At 49.1% G+C, this 18,335-nt stretch overlaps 1 protein-coding gene across 1 annotated transcript; it reads left to right on the top strand.

Moving 5' to 3' along the window:
* The first annotated feature begins 1,835 nt into the window (after positions 1-1,835).
* TDRD10 (tudor domain containing 10) lies at positions 1,836-17,486 on the top strand. Its single transcript, XM_044448614.1, has 12 exons — positions 1,836-1,971; positions 2,954-3,033; positions 6,037-6,098; positions 8,920-8,990; positions 9,319-9,469; positions 9,579-9,621; positions 10,754-10,832; positions 12,971-13,118; positions 14,352-14,497; positions 14,949-15,103; positions 15,539-15,609; positions 16,865-17,486. Coding segments are annotated over exons 1-12 (1,044 nt in total). The 5' UTR covers positions 1,836-1,969; the 3' UTR covers positions 16,901-17,486.
* Positions 17,487-18,335: the final 849 nt, after the last annotated feature.

The raw sequence follows: 18,335 nt of genomic DNA, 5'->3' as shown, positions 1-18,335 counted from the left end.
CGCCGCCTGCTTTGGGCCCGACGGATTCTGACTCCGCAGAAGTAAGGCCTGCCGAGCGGCCGAATTATTCATGTTTTTCGTAGCGCCTTCAGTTCGTTGCAGAGCCTCAGTTTAAGGTGGCATCCTGTGTGTGTTTAGAGAGAGAGAGAGAGAGAGAGAGAGAGAGAGAGAGAGAGAGAGAGAGAAATAAATAAAATGGGCCCGTAGTTAGTGGCACAGAAGTAGCGGAGTTTTTCGGCCTCTTGAAGGCAGAACTGCAAACTGTTAATTGTTCATAAAAAATGTGGGAGGAATAGAAGCCGAAATCCTACTTACAGCCCAAGCCATGGCTACAAGCCCAGGGAAAAGCCCTGCAATTCTCAGCATTCCCCAGCCAGCCATTTTTCAGTCTAAACATAAGTTTGCACTCTTAAGAAAACTGTTGCAATTGCAAAACGTCTGAAGATGGCAACTGCACTGATCAGAATAGTTTTTAATTCAATTTTGGAGGTGCTTTTGGGTGGCTTAGGGTTTATGTACAGAAAAATAGGGTGACAAGATTAAGCTCACCTGGAACAATTGTGCGTTGTGACATCCCCTGCCACTCTGGAGTGGGTAGATGCCAGGTGTCCTTGTGGCATGAATCAAGGACCTCGTTCGTTGCTTTCCACCCCAGAAAAACTTCGCCTATATCATGCATTGAGATCATGGCCTTGCCTGCTCTTCGCAGGTGGCCATCTTGGCTAATAGCAACCAATGATTTTCTGGCTGATTACAGGTATACCTAATTTTATTGCACTTTTTAGTGCTTTACCGTGCTTCACAGATATTATGCTCTGCAGTTGTTAGACTGAAGTGCTACTTGCTTTATTGCTATTTTTGCTTTATTGCTGTGGGGTGGAATGTTTTAATAATAAATAATAAATAACCGATCCGCAACATCTAGATTTACTTCTGTATTGCGCTTCCTGCTTTTGACCTGGAGTTGAGCACCCACATCTTTGGGGTGCTGTTTCTCCGGCAGGGGTAACTCATTTCATGTCCCTGTCTCACATTGTGTTTCTCAAAGTTGTTCATTATTATTACAGTATTATATGTTTGCTTATTAGATTTATATCCCACCTTTCTTCTTAGAAAACTTAAAGAGGCTTATATCATTCTTTTCCTGCTGCGCTCAATCTTACCATCACAACACCAGCCCTGTGAGGTAGGTTGGGCTGAGAGTCTGTGACTGGCCCAAGGTCACCTAGCTGGCTCCATGGCTGAGCGGGGACTCGAACCCGGATTGCCTGAGCCTCAATCCTGTGCTTTTAACCCCTACACTGAACTGGCTCTGGTATCTTTGCACAGGAATTATTCTGGGGTGCCATAAACTATATGCATAGAATATGTGTGTGTTTTGCCCGCTCCATTGACTGGCGGTTTTCTCTCTCTCCCCCTGGGACCTGAGACTCAATAAGATTGAAATTAGGCCAATTAGTGCACTGTGATAGCCCTGCAGTGGCCCCTAATTGCATGTCTCTCGCTTTAAATCAAAAGTTGGCAATCATGAAGCTTCGTGAGGAAGGCACCTCGAATGCCGAATGCGAGGCAGGCCGAAAGCTCAGCCTCTTGTGCCGAGCTGTTAGCCAAGTTGTAAATGCACAGGAGAAGCTCTTGAAGGAAATTGCCATTTTTAGCCATGAGGTATTTTAAATTAAAATACGTACATTCGGGTTTTTGTAGACGTAGTGCTATTGTGCACATAACAGGCGATGATTCACAGTAGTGTGAGCGTAACTACAATATACGTGTCCTGGGTTTCTGCTATATCAGGCAGCCAGTTAAAAGCACTGGATGGGGACGGAGGCGCCTTGGCTGGGTGACGCTGGGCCTGTAAAGACGCTCAGCTCAGCCTCCCTCTTTGAGTTATTTATACAGCATCCTGTGAAACTATTATGCTGACTTCTGCTCTTCTTTTCAGATTGCTGTCTCCCTGAACCTCTCGAGGATGTGAGTATCTGGAGCTGAGCGTGAGGGGGGCTGAGGCTTTGTGTGACTGCACAGTTACACAGTGGTGGATTTTATTTCATGATCATGGGTGTGAGGCCCTGTGGGGCCTTTTGCCACGGTGAGACAAAAGCACGAAAATTAAACCTGTCTTTCTGGAGAGATGCTAAGCTATCTCTGGGTTCGGCCTACCTGCAGCCTTGTGTCTTCCAGATGTTTTGGACCAGATCTCTCTAGTTCCCTGGCTGTTGGCTGTCCTGACTGGGGCGGATGGGATCATAGAATACTAGAGTTGGAAGGGGCCATGAAGGCCATCAGGTCCACCCCCTGCTATTGCAGGGCACCAGGTTACACCATCCCACTCAGAGGGCCGCCCAGGTTTCTCTTTGAATGTCTCCACTGTGGGAGAGCCCCCCATCTCTCCAGGCAGCTGGTCCCACTGTCGTGTTTCTCTGACAGTGAGGATGCCCAGCCTGATGCCCAGCCTGAATCTGGGTTGTTGCAACTTGAATTGATTATTCCGTGCCCTACATTCTGGCATCAGCGAGAAGAGATCCCAACCTTCCTCTTTGTGACAGCCTTTGAGGTTCTTCTAGAGGGATCTCATGTCCCCCCCCCCCCAGCCTTCTCTTCTCAAGGCTGAACATGCCCAGTTCTCCCAGTCTCTCCTCACAGGGCAGTGCTTCCAAACCCTGGGGATGGAGCATTTTTTGGCTTACTGCTCCACTGGCTAATGATGCCTACACAAAACGAGTCTGGGTTGCAATGGTTATTAATTATTTTGATGCTTCTGAAAAGGAGGTGGGAGCATGCCACCGGGCAGCCCTTTGAGTTCGTGTGAAGAGAAGGGGGCTTCTTTTTCTCTGATGTGTGCGTCCTTCTAAGAGTGGCAGCCCACCTCTTTCCCACTTCGAAAAGCCTGGTTTATTACGAAATAATCTGCGAGGTGGTACTGTTTTGAGCGTTCTCTGAATGTGGTTCTCAGGTCCAGCCACGGCAGCAAGAAGAATAATTCCCAAACCTGGAAGAAGCTCAGACATGCGAATCCACCCAAGGCTGCTACCGGTGAGTTTTTGCGGCTTCACTTGAGAAGTGTCTGCCCTGGGCGGGCCAAGAAATCAGCGTGGGATTTTGTGTGGGTTCTCTGCCGACGATGCATCGTGTGGGGACACACACGGGCCCAGTCCACTCTCTGGGGTCCAGGGGGTGGCCCTCTTTCCTTGACCCTCCTCTTCTGACACTTTTTGTGTGCTTAATGGGCTTAATTTTGCATTCTGAAGGGTTGAAAAGTGCCTCCCTTGAGGCTTAATTATTGACAGTGGGGGTATCAACAAAACCATGCTGGTGTTCCTGGCTCCCCCCTTTTGCTCCTTGCCCCCCCCCTTTGGACTACAGCCCTCCAGCTTCTCTGAAAAGGAACGTGGCCCTCAGGCTGAACGAGATTCAAGATCTCTGACATATTGCTTAATATTTCATTCCTGGGCTGCCTTAATGCTGTTGGAGGACTGCAAATCACCCACCTTGGACTGTTGTTGTGATTAATTTTTGTTGTTACTGCATAACATTTATACCCCGCTTTTGCAAGCGACCGAAGAGGCCTACAGGCTCACTTCCTTTCCCCCACATTTATACCCTGCTTTTCTTCCTCTTGCAAGCGGCCCAAAGTCATTCAAGGAGCTTCATGGCTGAAGCGCAGGGACTCTCTCTACCTGAAGCTGCCATTTTTTTGTTAATTAATTTCAGGTTTATACTTCTGAATAGCTAAAACTCCCTGGGCAGTTGGCAAGAATTGCAGCCCCAAAATGCAGCATAATAAACACTACATTGGAAGCCGATGCAGTATCGTGGTTTGAGTGTCGAGCAAGAGCCTACCTCACTGGGTTGTTATGAAGACGGCACGGGGAAGAGGGCCATTTCAACTGCTGTGGGCTTCTTGCAAGAGAGGAAATGGCAGGATGTGGAAACAACGGCAAATAATTTCAGATCTTTAATGTACACAATTTTTTAAAACTCCTACTGTGAAAGATAATGACCTGAGAAAACAACTCATCTGAATGGCCCTATCATGTGCTGTCAGATGCTTGGGAGAGTTTTGCCCTGGCAGCGAAGAGGTGGTGGTGTTGGCTGGATGCAGGAGACGTTTCTGCGCTTGGAGTGCGTGGGGGCCACTCCTAAGAAACCTCCGTCTTGTTAAAACCTTCCCAAATATAGTTACGCTCATGAATTAAACAAAATGTGGGCCTGGGTGAGCTTGAGATGTATACAGTGGCCTGCTTTTCTGGCTGTGCTGAAATAAGCTGGGCCAATAATACTGATTTTTTTTCTGCAGTTTCATCTCTCCACCCACACACTGGTTTCGCTTGCCTCCCCTTTTGGTTTTTTGGCTGTAAACCCCCCCCCCCCACCCACATTGAATCCCCTTGCCACAGAATTTCTGGCTATTGGCTTGGCCAGTGTTTTCCTATTCCCTCTAAATTCACATGGGGCGTGTGCCTGCAGGTTTGGCATCCGTTGGAGGGGAAAATAAGAACTAAAACAGTCTTTCCCAGCTCCTCGCCTAGGATTTTAACACAATGCAACGGCAGAGCTCCTGAAAGAACATAATCCATTATGGCCAAATATTTTTCCTCTCGTTGGGGTCAGAAGTCAGAAAGCGATTGTCCAGTTATTTATAGCTGTGTCCTGTCTCCAGGTTATCTTTTCTCCTTCGGGCAGGCAGCAGCCCCAGATTGGAAAGCAGCCTATAAACAGAGCGCAGCGGTTGTAATCCAGAATTTTGTTGGCACTGCGAGTCTTTGTGTTAGTGTACAAAAGCCCTGGGCCTGTTGGTGTCTCTCAAATTAGAATTTTTAAAATCTCCAAAATTCTGTGGATGAAGAAATTAGAAAATGTTTTTTTGGTTTCAAAATTTTTATTGTTTTCTACACTCTAAACAAATAGTTATTCCAAAGACTGAGTACAAACCTTATTCTCTCTACAATTACTATATATTTCAGCCCTAATTGAAATTCTATTTCTCTAGCCAACGGTAAAAAAGTCCCGTGTTTGATAGTAACATGTACCTTCTTTTTCCTTAAGAGATAAAGTCAGTCTGTCCATTTCCACACAGTCCAATATCTTCTTTAAAATCAAATCTTCAGTCGGTAGCTCTTCATTCCTCCCGTATTGTCCATACAATCCTCGCCGCTGTGATTACATGCAAAGTCAAATATATACTTCATTTATTGAAATTGTCGGGGAGAATGCCAACCAAAAATATTCCTAGTTTAAATATTACAGGTCTCTGCAACATTTCTCCAAGCCATCTATGTATTTTAACCCGGTAATTTTTTGCTTTATCACAATTCCACCACATAAGGTAAAAGGTGCCAGGCTTTTGTTTACAAAGAAATTTTGATGAAATTTTAAAAAAAGAATCGGAACTAAATCTCCTCTTCACTTGCACCCATTAAATTGAGTGGGGACCACCATTCCCAGCATGTATTGTGCCTGGATATTATAGAAATGTTAAAGGTGAGCAATCCCAGTCTGGAAATGTAGAGCTGGCAACCTGGATTTCCCCACTTGCAGGAGAGCTAAATACAAAGGGGTTCATATGCATATTTTCAAATTGGAATTGGTGTCTGGCTCAGAGTTGCCCAGTCGGTGCGCTTCAAGGCCAAGAGGATATACAAAAGAGTGAAAGAAAGAAAAAGCAGGACTGGAGACGTAGTTTCAGCTCATTCTCCTCCCTGCTCTGTGGCTGCAGGATATTTTTTTTTCCTTTCAAAAAGCAGAAATGTTTCTCTTTTCTCCTAATTCTGGTACTTTAAGGTCATCCCATGGAGCTAAGAACTGGGTGACCTGGTTATAGGCAAAAGTGTGCCTGGGTGGACCAGTTGCTGGGGAACATGGGTGTGAGGGTGCCTGCAAGTGGGCTTTTCACAGGCAGCGGGTTGGCTACTGTGCAGACAGAATGCTGGGTTAGATAGTCCTTTGGTCAAATCCAGTAGCATTTCCCCCTTTTTTATCATTACTGGTCAGTGCAACATTCAGTTTCCAAAACATTTCCTTGTTTGCTCTTTCTAGGGCCCTTCAGAAAAAAACAAACAGAAGTATTTATTGGAAATCTCCCCGTGGATATCAAGGAGGTGGTATTTGGTATATTCTTTATTAATTAAATGTTTCTCAAAACGAGTACATGTTCTGCCTACACGGAAGAGGCAGCAGGGTGAGAGCAACTTGGCCGTTACAACATCGTCTAAATCACTCCAGTCATTCTGGTTTCGATGAAGCTGCTCTCCTGTGAGCTTTTCAAGGAAAATGTTTGCTCGCGATCCTTGATGCCCCACTTTTGCATATGATGGAATGGTCCGGAGGAGCCAGGACGTTCTCTGAGAGGCCCCAGGATCACTGCGACTCCTCACGGTGGGAGGTGGGAATCTGGGAATCTGAGCTCGGTCCCCCCACCCCGCATCCGTGGTGGCTGGTACGGAAGGAGCTGCAGTGGCCGCTCTCAAAGGCTGAGAAAGTGACTTCCGAGTCAGGTTAAAGGGACTGTTCTGTGGGGAACAAACAGGAGCCCAGGTTATGAGTTGCCCTGATGGCTCTCCAGTCCGTTGGCTCCACCTGTGAAGCGCGGCCGCTCAGTGGCTTGAAATGTCCATCTGGCAGAAGTGCAGAAGTTTGGGAAGGGCAGGGAGGCAAAGTTTGCCTCGGCCGCTCCTTCTGCTGTGTGCTGGATACCCATCAGCCTCCCAGTATGTGAGTTTACTTTTAAGGAAGTACAAGGGATGGCAGTTAGAAGAAGGGCCTTTGCAGTGCCTGCCCCGCCACCTTTGGGTTTCCTAAGAGGTCTGCCTGGTGGCATCACTACTTTCATTTTTGCACCAGGCAAAAATGGCCCAATTAATTAATTAATTAATTAAAACATTTCTATGCCGCCCCTTGCCGAAGCCTCGGGGCGGCTCACAACACAAAATAAAATACAATAAAATACAAAAATAACAATATAAAATTAGCAAAATAAAATAAATATCAATATAAAAGAAGTCGCCCTGGCCAGATAAATAAGCAAATATTGTTAACAATTAAAATGACTCTTAAATAAAAAGGTCTTCGCCTGGCGCCGAAAAACAAATAACGACGGCGCCAGGCGGACCTCTCTGGGGAGCACATTCCATAGATTGGGCGCCACCGCAGAGAAAGCCCTCCTCCGAGTGCCTACCCTCCTAATTTCTTTTCCCTCTTCCAAAGTTTTTTTTTTTAATCCCGGCTTTTACACCTGATTGTAAAAGCTCACTCACCCAACAGGTTCTCCCGTACTCCTCCCCCCTTTTCTTACAATTGGCCTGTTTTTCATGTTAGCTGCTTAGGGAGCCCTTAAAGGACTCATAAATTCAGAAACGAATAAATAAATCATGCTCGGATTATCCTCTAAATGGACTCTTTTGTAAATCAAAGTGGCTTAAAATAAAGCACGCTGGAAAAGCTACCTGTCCCGAGAAGTTGGAGGACGCTGGTTGATAGAAACCTTCCCAGGACAGTCTAATTTTAACAGTATTCAAAACCTGCCCCAAATTTCCTTTCATTGAGAACGGCAGCTAGATTCTGACCCAAGTCTGCAGCGGCAGTTCAAGAAATGAGGATTAATTCTCCCATCAAGGTGTTCATCTTTCATGTGTACAAATCGGACCTGCAATGCACAATTGCAGCATGAAGCTTTCCTGTTCAGTGTGTCGGCCTGCCCTTTCCTGCCCTTTCCATGGTACTCCATTCCAGCCCCACCTGAATTTCTATTTCCCCAACCTCACAATGCCTCACAAGTGTGCTTACACCTCAACAAGCTGTTCTGGAGTCTAAAGTTACTTAAGTCTGATTTTAACTTGCATGATTTAAACTTACTGAATTGGTGTTAACCACACAGTTTCTGATGTGGTTAAAAAAACACACACTATAACAAGTTGCTCTTAATTTGAACTGCCTTTTAAGAGCTGCTTTATAATATGTGGTTATGTTTTTATGGCCTGTTTTGATCATCTGTAAATCACCCCAAGCGCTTGGCCGTGGGGCGGTGTTGAAATTAAATACAAAAAGTGAAACTTGTGTAAAAGCTGGTGTACACCCCGTCGCAGAAGGTGGAGAACCCTGGTAGAAAACCGCAGCGTTTCCAGAGTCTAGCACAGTTTCTGACCCCACCGCCGGCTGCTAATTCTTTGGCGGTTTCTCAGCTTTTGGGCAGTGTCGCCCTCAAAAGGCTTAACTTGGGGCACAATTGGCTTGCGTCTACAGCATGCCAGCATGTTTGCTATGATAACACTACCCTCATCCCTACCCACCGTGGGAATGTGGCCCCCGAGAGACCTGAAATTGAAGCTGGCTCTCGTGTGGAAACAGGTCTGACACCCTGTTTTGTCAACTCGCGTGAAGTGGGAGCGGAAACGTCGCAAGGGCGAGGACATTGTTTGGTCGCATTGTGGTTTAAATAAACCAGCATCCTTGGCTTAAGGTGACGTTACTTGCGGGGTCGTGGGAGTCGTGTGGGTTGGTGGTCTGTTGTGAAGTCCATATATGCCCGACCGCCCCTCGAGATCAGCGGGAGAGGCCCTTCTCCAGGAGCCCTCCGTGAAGGACATTAGGAGGGTGAGTACCCGGAGGAGGGCTTTCTCTGTGATGGTGCCCCACCTATGGAATGCGCTCCTCAGAGTGGTCCGCCTGGCGCCGCCGTCACTTGTTTTTCAGTGCCAGGCTGACCTTTTTATTTAAAACTTATTTTAAGTGTTAATTTATTATGTAGGATTAAAAAAAAAAATAAGCCGAGATGCACCGGGTTTTAATATTTTTAGTGTATAATTTTTGTATAATTTTGTATGTTTTTGTTTTTGTGGTGAGCCGCCCCGAGGCTTTGTTGCGATGGGGGCGGCATAGAAATGTTTTAAATAAATAATAAATTTCCCCTGGTTTCCATCTTAGGAGGAGGTGGGTCACCTCTTCAAGGACTTTGATGTGAAGTCGGTCAAGAAATGCCAGACTGCGTTTAAAAGGTAAGCATGCACCGTGTTTTTCTCTTTCACCTCTTCAGAATCCGCCTCCTTGACGCCGTTCATTTTGAAGTGTGCCGGTGTGCCGTTTCTTAACAGAGAAGTGCAAGTCACCTTTGGTCAGTGTGCATTTGAACCTGGGCCTCCGTGAGCCTGGCCCACAAAACCCAGCTTTGCCCAACCTGGTGCTCTCCACAAGTTTTGGCCTGCAACTCTCATAATCCCCCAGGTTGGGGAGGGTCCCATAGTGCATTTTAGAGACGTGCTTGTTGCACCAGGATGAGGCCTGCCCTGGCACAGCTGAGAATCGTGTGCCTTATCCTGCCCCCAGCTTCTGTTTCGTCGAGCTGGCCAGCGCGGAGATGGTCCAGTCAGCCATCCAGCAGCTGAACGGTAGCCTGGTGAGCGGCCGGCGCATCTCTGTGGCCATTTCAGAGGCCAGAAAAGCCCAGGAGCCCCCCAAGACGGTCACCAAGATGCCGGTAAAATCAGTGCCCCGACTCTTCCCCCACTATGCCGACCTTCCCCTAGATCTGTGTACTCGCATTAGCTCCAAACGCCCATCAGCTGCAAACTCTGTTCTCTTTTTAGGATTTGGAACTTGTCCCCTACAAGGAGTTGGGGTGGAATTGCAGTAAGTTGCATGTTGGGGTTGATTTTCCCCTTCCCTGCCCTGAAATTTCAGTTCCTTGGTGGAGCTGCTGTCATTTTGAAGACGGTGGCTAGGCGGCGGAAGGGGCGCAACAGGGCCGGCTAATGCTGCCATGGTGTCTTTTGGGGAATAAAAACATAGGAAGTGACCTCAGGTGGGCCCAGGCATGTGGTCCATCTCAGCCAGTATCGGTGACACCAACTGGCAACAGTGGCTCCCCAGGTGTGAGGCAGGTGGATAAGCCAGGAATTAGATCTGGGAATTTCTGTGGGCAAATGAGACTCGACAGTCTTTCCCTCAACAGCCTCTCATCTTCCGCCTTCCTCGTTGGAAGGATAAGGGAGAAAGGAGGTTTCTACTAGTCTTTGAATGTGAAAAAGGATCCCCACATGCTCAGGAGCCCCGATTTCTTAGATTTCGGCGTGGCTTGGACTGGATTTAAATCTGGGGAACTGAACACTTTTCAGCGCACAGGTCTAGCTTCATTGCAGAGAGACTCGGGTTGCGTTCTAGTTGAGGATGGGTCCAGAGACGAGGAGGTGGGGCTAAAATACACAAACCCCCAGCAAAGGCCACCTTCAAGCACCAATCCCCTTTGGTGCCAGTCTTAGGAAAGGCATGTCTGTCCCTGTGCAAGGGGGAAAAACCCACACAAAATCCAGAAAACCAGCAGATGATCTAGGGTTGGGGAAAGGGGTTAGGGAAGCCCCCAATGGCCAGATCCTGCCCCCCCCCCCCCCCCCCCCCCGAGGCTGAGGCTCTCCACCCCTGCCTGAGAAGCGCCTTCAGGCCCCTGTGGGAAACCGGACGCTGGGCCAGAGGGGTGTTGAGGCTGATCTGCCAGGGATGCCTTCTCATGTTCCGAGACGGACAAAGGGTCGCATCTTTGCCTCCAGACTGAAGTGCCCCTGTTTGGGGTGAAGGGACATTTAGGCACCGAGGGAGTGTGTGTGTGTGTTTGTGTGAGCTGCTGCAAAGCTGGGGTTCTGCGGAAACTGCTAATACCATCCTCTTCCTCGGTGGCCTTGTTGCCTTTACTCTGTCGGGACGTGGCCGCCTAAGTCCCTAACAGGTAGTGGTGGTGGCTTGAAATATCCGTACCGTGTTCTTCCAGAGTCCCTTCCCAAAGGCGGCAGCCAGATCTCTTCGCCAATAAAACATGCTGTCCGTTACGCTGTTCCCATGGAAATGCGGTAAGTGAGATACGAAGGGCAGAGGGCAAGAATGGGGCAAATACACAATTCCTCCCTCCCCCGGGAGAAGAGCCGCAGGGTAGCAACCATCGCCAGCCTGACTTAGGTCCCATCTTTGTCCTGTCTACTTGCAGGTGGGACAAAACCCAGGATCTGTTATAGTTTTGTTCATCTCCTTCTAGGGTATCTTCTCCAGCCACTTGCCTGGAGTGTAATATGGGGCATCAACTTTGCTTCGGGGCCGTTTGCAGTCTGCTTGGCTTTCTCTGCCTGCGCTGGGATCGTGTGCTCTGCTTAGCGTTGGCTGAACTGCCCCTAGTAATTCTTGTAGCGAAAGCTGCTGGTGTTTTAATTCGTCCAAATCTTAACGGCCGGACGCTTTCCAGACTTGGTGGACAGCTCCCAGCAGCCCTGCCTGCAAAAGCAGAGAGGGGGGAATTTTAACCGAGGAGCGAAAAACCTTTTCCCGGGGTCCGGGACTGCATTGGCCCACTCTGGGGTAGCTGAGGTCAGTGGGTGCAGCTTCACCCTTTCCTCTGCTTCGTTTTTTGCGTGGGAAGAGACATGGAGCAACGGGCTCAGCAGGTGGCGGGAGAAGAGGCTCCTTTGGGCACATCCGTGTCCCTGCCCCCGTGTTGTGCCCTGTGGAGGCCGGCCCTCTTTGCAGCCGTCGCTGATTCCAGCAGGGGCCTGGGGTCACCCCCATTCTGCGATCCGAGAAGCCAGTGGGGGCGCTCTTGCCGACGCAGCGCTTGGGATACCCTCCAGGGCGCGTGGATGTCCCCCAGCAGTGCCCCCTAAGGGGCAGGCCTTGGAAGTCGAGCCCTCTGCCCTGGAGCCAGCCTGAGAGCCGCTGCAGGTTGGAGTCGGGCTTCCCTTGTGTTGCATGTGTGAGCAAATGGTCCCTGTGCGCAGCCAAAAGGCTAGCTTGTACCTCGATGCGGCCGCTGTGGGTTTTCGGAGCCCCCCTGTTGGGTGGCAGCCAAACCGCTTTCTGTGCAAGCCCTTCTGGAGCAGCAGGATGAGGGGAGCGGTAACGTTCAAGTGCCGCTTCTGAGCCATCTGTGCAAAGCCGGAGGCTGGCCTAGGTGGCCCCACCGAACCCGGCTGCTCTGCTCTGAAACGCCTCAGGGTGGGCCTGCCCCGGTTGGCTCTGAGTTGCCGTTAAGCAGAGTTGCCGAAGCTCTTTCAGGCCGTGGGCCAGGTTCCACTTTGGAGAGGCACTCGGGGTTGCGTCCCAGTGGTGGGTGGACTCCCAAATAGCAGTGTCTTTCACCTTGAAGCTCTTGCTGCCCCTGGCTAAGCTTTCAGAGGGGGTGCTTTGCCCTTTTGGGAGCCGCACAGCAGTCAGGAAACGACCCAGTGAACAGTGTCAGGAAAGGGGGGTGGGACTCCCTGACCCACAGATGGCCAGATTTGGCCTGAGTTGTTCTGCACCCCTGCTCAAGGCCGGCCTTCCTCAACTTGGTGTAATTCCTGCTGGCTGGGACTCCAGCTGCTATCAGCCTTGCCCAGCACACCCCATGCTCAGGGAGTCCCGAACCTCCGGGGAGCAACAGGTTTGGGAAAGGAAGGCTTTATGGCTTTTTAAGTGCCCCTCCCTGCCCAATCTCTTGGTTTCCTTCATTTTGTCTCCCTCCCTCCCGACAGTCAAGATCTGGGACTTGGCTTTCAGTGCCACTCGGGAGGGAGGCCTGGTTGGGGGCCACCAGGAAAAGGGCCTTCTCGGAGGCAGCCTCCAGTTTGGGAACAGGCTCCCTGCAGAGGCCTGCCTGTCGCCAGCTCTCCTATCTTCTTGGTGCCATGTTAAGATTGTCCTCTTCATTTAATTTTATTTTACATCGGGGCATTATGCCACCTGCCTCATGGGTCTTGTGATTTAATTTGTCTAAGCTATGGTAGCTTTTAAAATTCTGGCTTTGCCTTAGGGTTTTGAATTTTGTCCTGTATTTTATGGTGCTTTGATGGTTATTTTCTAATTCCGATGGCATTTTTACTGTCTCCTGCCTGCCATTGTGAGCTGCCTAGGAAGCTGTGGCTGTTAGGAAATTTAGAAATAGGGCGATGACAATACCATGCGCTTGATGCCACTGAGTCTGGGCAGTGGCCTGCTCTGCCACGTTCCCTTTCCATCCTAGGAGTTCCTTCTTGCTACACATGTTGAGGGATTGCTTCAAGAACGTGACGTGGCTGTTGAGCATCACGAAGGTCCTCGGAAAAGCGGGGCTGCTGGTGATGGACTCGATTCCCCAGACGCCGTACTTCTGGGCGATCCATCTCACGGAGGTCTGTGCAGGTGGAGAACTTGGTTGAATTGTCTGCCTTGATAGAAACAGAGCGAGTCAGAAGGGGCCTCCCGGGCCATCTAGTCTGACCTCCGGCACCGGCCAGCTCCTCTCATGACATGCCCACCATGTGCATGTCCAGTCTGTCCTTGAAGACCCTCACCGATGGGGCCTCAGCGACCTCCCGGGGAAGCCATTCCACACCCTCGGGGTCCTGACTGTCAGGAAGTGCTTCCTGGCATCCAAACGAAACCTTGGCTCCCTGAGCTTTGCTCCGTTGGAGCGCGTCCTGCCTTCCTCTGCAGGGCAGAACAGGTCTCTACCCACCTCCGTGTGACACCCCCTCACATGCCTGTATGTCGCCAACAGATCCCCTCTGAGTCTCCTCTTCTCCAGGCTGAAGAGACCCAGTTCCCTCAGTCTCGCCTCATATGGCATCCCCTGCAAACCGGCCACCAACCTTGTGGCCCTGCGCTGCACTGACTCCAACCTGGCCATATCCTTCCTGCAACGAGGGGCCCAGAACTGAGCACAAGACTCCAGTTGTGGGTGCACCAGAGTCATATATTTGTAAATCAATGTATTTTTTGTATTTTTGTATTTAATGGTAATTTATTATGTGCTATTGTATTTCAATGTATTTTATCGTGTTGTAAGCCGCCCCGAGGTTTCGGCAAGGGGCGGCATAGAAATGTTATAATAATAATAATAATAATAATAATAATAATAATAATAATAATAATATAGCGTGGTAGTAATCCCTCTCTCGATCTAGAAGCCACACTTCTGGCTATGATACAGAAGTGTGCCGCTTGGCCCGGCTACCAGGTCGTTAATCTTCTCTGTTCCTGCCTCTTTTTGCATGTGTTTGGCCTTGCATGCCTTGGTAGAGGAAAGCACTTGTGTCCCCTACTGGTAATGCAAGATACGGCCACAAGATCTACTGCGTGGCAATGGACTGACGTTCGTTTTGCTCGAATGCACTTGGCTTAGGCATTTCTTGGGCTGAAGAAAGGGAAGAATTGACTTTTAGCAGCTTTTTTTTTGTCTTTTTAGTGGAAGGGGGAGGCGGTAAGTGACCCAGACAGAAATAAAGTTCCTTGGCAGCGGAGTTAGAATTTCATGGGGGCTAGAGACTTGACTTTGGCTTGGCTTGGGGTGGGTGCTTTGTGGGTGAATACTTGAGAGGAGCCGAAATGCAGTGGCGGCTTTTTATTTACCTTTTTCGACATAGGAATGCCATCAAAACATGCAGAAGCTTTTCGCCGCCTTGGCAGAAGTAGAGTCCGAGTTGCCCTTTCTGGCAAGCCAGGACATCCAGCGAGGGACACGCTGCCTGGCAGAGTGCATTGTGGGAGATGAAGGCAGCGCGTGGAACAGGTAAAAGCGGAGGGATGAGCTCGCTCATCTCACTTTTGGTCTGTGAAGGTGCAGCAGGACATCTTTCACCTCGAGGGCCAAATGCTGACTGAAACCCCCGTCCAGTGGCAGAGAGGGCTGACATTCCTGGCCTGCCTGCACGGAAGGGCTTTCGGCTGGTTGCTAAGCTTTAGGGGAGGCATTTTCAAAACGGAGGGAAGCTGCGTCAGAGCTGGAGACCAACGAATCCTTTGGGCAGGGCCAGGAAAAGGGGTGGGTCCATCAGCATTGACCCCCGAACTCATAGCCAAATGGGCATGTGGGGGCAGTAGTGATACCTGAGGCCGGGCATGATCAGGAGCTGTTCCTGAGCCTCCCTGGGGCTGTCCTTGGTCAGGGACAGAAGGACGGGCCAGAGGGTGAAAAGCTGAGCTTCCCTTCTGCTCCCCTGCCTGCCTGATCTCCCCAATAGGTGCTGGGTTTTGGACAAGGTGGAAAATCTTGCCGTCGTGTTCTTCGTGGATTTTGGCCACTCACACACAGTCCCTCTGCACGCGCTCCGGAAGCTGGACAAGGATGAATTCTGGGCCATAAGCCCTTTGGCCCAGCCTTTCATGCTCCAAGAAGGTAGGGGAGGCCGCTGTCCTGTGACCAAAACCTCACTTTGTGTACAGAAAGTCCTGGCTTTGATTTCTGACATCTTCCATCGAATTGGGCAAAGGGGCTGGTGGGAGAGGGCTGTTCTTGACCGGAGACTCACTGCCTTCCTCTGTCTCTGTCTCCGTCTCCGTGTGTTTAAGGTATATTTAATACACACACACACATTTATATACATATTTACACACACACACACACACACACACACACACACACACACACACACCCTCCTTTTGACTTACATAGTCTCCCTTCTATTTTTATTCTCGCAATGCTTTGAGGAAGATGTTAAGCTAAGAGTAACTGGTTCAAAGTCATCCAGCGAACTTGATGACCCCGAAACACCACCTGCAAGTCTCCCGTTTGAAGAATTCCTTTTGACCGGTTCTGTTTTTTGTCTAGCAGGAGTGTTCCCGCCTCAGGTCATGATGAGACAGATCCTGGAAGGGGAGGTGTTCGGTCCATCACCGAGGGAGGTAAAGAAGTTGCAGCCTTTTTGGAGCATTTCTCCCCTTTATGTTTTTGTTCCTTTAATGGAGGTGAAAATGCTTTATCGTCTCCCAAGCACTGATAATCAGGGCCATCCTTCCTGACATAAGATGCACAGTTCTTTTAATGCCCCAGAAGACTTACCTTGCAACTGGGAAGGGGATGAGACATGGTTCTGGGGAGGGGAACCCCTGTGTTTTCTGTGTTGGTCTGACGTGAGAGGATGTAAGTTTCCAAACCTAGATGACACGGTGTGCCACTTCCATTTGGCGGCAGTCCTGAGCTAGTGCAATCATAAAACCTCCTTGTTCTCTCTCTCACCTGCCATCCAAACCAGGGCTCTGGGTTTGTGGTGACCTTGATGAGCCAGGATGGCAAACCAGGGCTTGTTTGTGTGTTCCTGAAACCCAGCTCTTTGCTCAAAACCAGCTGGGATCATACCCAGTTTAGACACCATGCAAAAGTTGCCTCCTTGCACCCTAGTGTTTCTCAATTCCTCGGGACTACACACCCCAGCATTCCTGACCGTTGGCCGTACTGGATGGGGCTGGTGTGAATTGAAGTCTCCAGGCATCTGGAGGCCAACCAGCCTGGGACAAACCATGAGAAATTAGCATTTCCCAATTGGTTAAATAATTGTATGGAGTGAGGCAGTGCCCAGTGTGGATACGCTGTGGGAATCCTCTTTCAGGCCATTGGAATTTGCTTTCTCGGGCTTGGGAATGACTGGATGCAAATACAGCATCTCTTGTGCAGGCGTCAAGTTTAATTAACCCAGAAACTGCTGTGGCAGCGTGTGTTTGTGTGAATGTTTAAATTGCAGCCCTGCTCAAGAAAGGGCGCAGTCCAAACCGCGAGAAAAAGCAGCAGCATCTATGTAAACCTAATACTTGGCTGTGAGAAACTTCAGTAGGGCATTGAAACGGGTATCTTAGCAGGATTTCTGTTCACTTTGACATTTGGGGCTTCAGCAAGATCTTTCAGACCCTATCTTTGCAGTTGCAAGGTCTAGAAAGTTAGCTTGGGTTAACAGGCATCCCCACCACCAAAATAAAGTCGGCAATGCTTTTTTAAACTCGGCAGCCTTAAGAGAATATGCAGAGTTGCTTACAAGTAACCCGTGTGTCTATGCCTTTGTGACTTGGCGGAAAACATCTGAGCAGTGGAGGGGGAGAAATTGAAGTGAACAAGAGGATCGCGGAGCATGTAGGTAAAACGATCTCTTCTTGATGTCTCTGGCAGGCTCACATTTTGATGTTCGCTCCCAAAGTGGGTTAAGAAGCAGCAGTCTAACAAATTCCAGATACAATGTTCTACTAGTAGGTTGATGGCTGTTCTGTTTTTGGGGATTCGATGTTTGCTCGAGATGGGTAAGCCTGCATATGTTTGGTCTGGTGGATTCTCCCTCCTCCCAAAACCCTGATTGATTTGGCTTTGCCTCAAAACTGTTGGCAGGCGGCTCAGTCTGGAAAGTTGGACTTTGCTTTGAACAAGGCGTTCTCAGAAATTTCTCATGCTGCAATTGACTTGGTTTTGATCAAGTAGATGGGGAACCTGCCCTCTGGAATGCCACTGCCGTCAACCCTCACCATGGCCCGTCGAAGCTGGGACTCTGGAAAATCCCAAATATTCAGAGGGGGCATATCTGTAGGACTTTGTTTAAAGACACGAGTCCTGCTGCCAGAACAGCAAAGATTTAATACTGAAGCGACAAAAACGAATCTTTTTTCCCCTCTGCTTCTCTCAATTTGTCCATGTATGTGGGGAGAACAGGTGACTAGTTAAATTTTTATTCTGGATAAACTTTTTCTTGGAGAGGCCACGGGTGCAATTCAATTGATTAAACCAAAGTACGTTCCCAGAACATGGTGGCTTGCTTTCTTAAAAAAAAGGGGGGAAACTGAAAGTGCATACTTGTGAAGAGAAAGATGCTTGATCTCTTCCCCACAATGCGAGCTTTTGAGTTGCTTGCTGAAGCAGCCGTGCTGTTGCATTTCCCCCAAACATGCCTGTCTTTTCCCAAGTCCAAATGTCCCCTGCTGGTAGATGGGAGTGCTTCTCTTAAGGTGTACTGAATTTTTAAAATAAGTGCTGCTTTGTCGAAAAGTAACATTGGGAGCTTAGAAACGCAACTGCAATGGGTCTGAAAGGAGTTTCTTGCCCTGGCAAAGCTTGCTACAGGCTGAAAGTGTGTGCATGGCTTGGACCAATTTTTCTTCCTGGAAAACAGCACACGCACGACAAATGAGTTAACATGTCACACGACTGGCTCTAATAAGCAACCCTTTCCATGACTAGCCATAGTCAGTACCATGTTCAAAAGGAAAATATATACACAGGCATTGTCAGGTTCTTGCATGTGCCAGGTAGATAACAGAAAAATCAGTCCATATGAAGCGCTGAGAAAACAGCCTAAGAAAATTTCAGCCTATAGCCCATCCTGCCCCCAGAAGCTCCTAGTCCTCATTGTTAAGCTTGAATGGATCTCAGAGGCTTTTGTGTGCTGTTAAGTTTGCCGATCTGCCGACAGCTCAGTTCCTAATCTTGTCAGCCCTGATGCGGCATGTGGAAGATGAAAGCTAAGAGCCACGGGGCGGGGGGGGGGGGGGGGTTTTAATAGCTGGGGGAAGTCTGTGTGCATGTATGTGTTGCAGAGGTTAACCTGGCTGAGCGGCCCCATCACAGCTAGCCGTTACCTGCTTTACAGACAGAG

This window comes from Varanus komodoensis, unplaced genomic scaffold (assembly GCF_004798865.1).
Source record: "Varanus komodoensis strain SLA01 unplaced genomic scaffold, ASM479886v1 scaffold55, whole genome shotgun sequence".
Lineage (NCBI taxonomy): Eukaryota > Metazoa > Chordata > Lepidosauria > Squamata > Varanidae > Varanus > Varanus komodoensis.
This window is presented reverse-complemented; position numbering and strand designations above follow the sequence as displayed.

What these genes read in the sequence shown, in the direction of transcription:
- TDRD10 (XM_044448614.1), top strand. An exon ending in TCCCCGTGGATATCAAGGAG is followed by an intron (nt 6,099 to 8,919) that starts GTGGTATTTGGT and finishes TTTCCATCTTAG; the next exon opens with GAGGAGGTGGGTCACCTCTT. An exon ending in GCTGTTCCCATGGAAATGCG is followed by an intron (nt 10,833 to 12,970) that starts GTAAGTGAGATA and finishes TTTCCATCCTAG; the next exon opens with GAGTTCCTTCTTGCTACACA.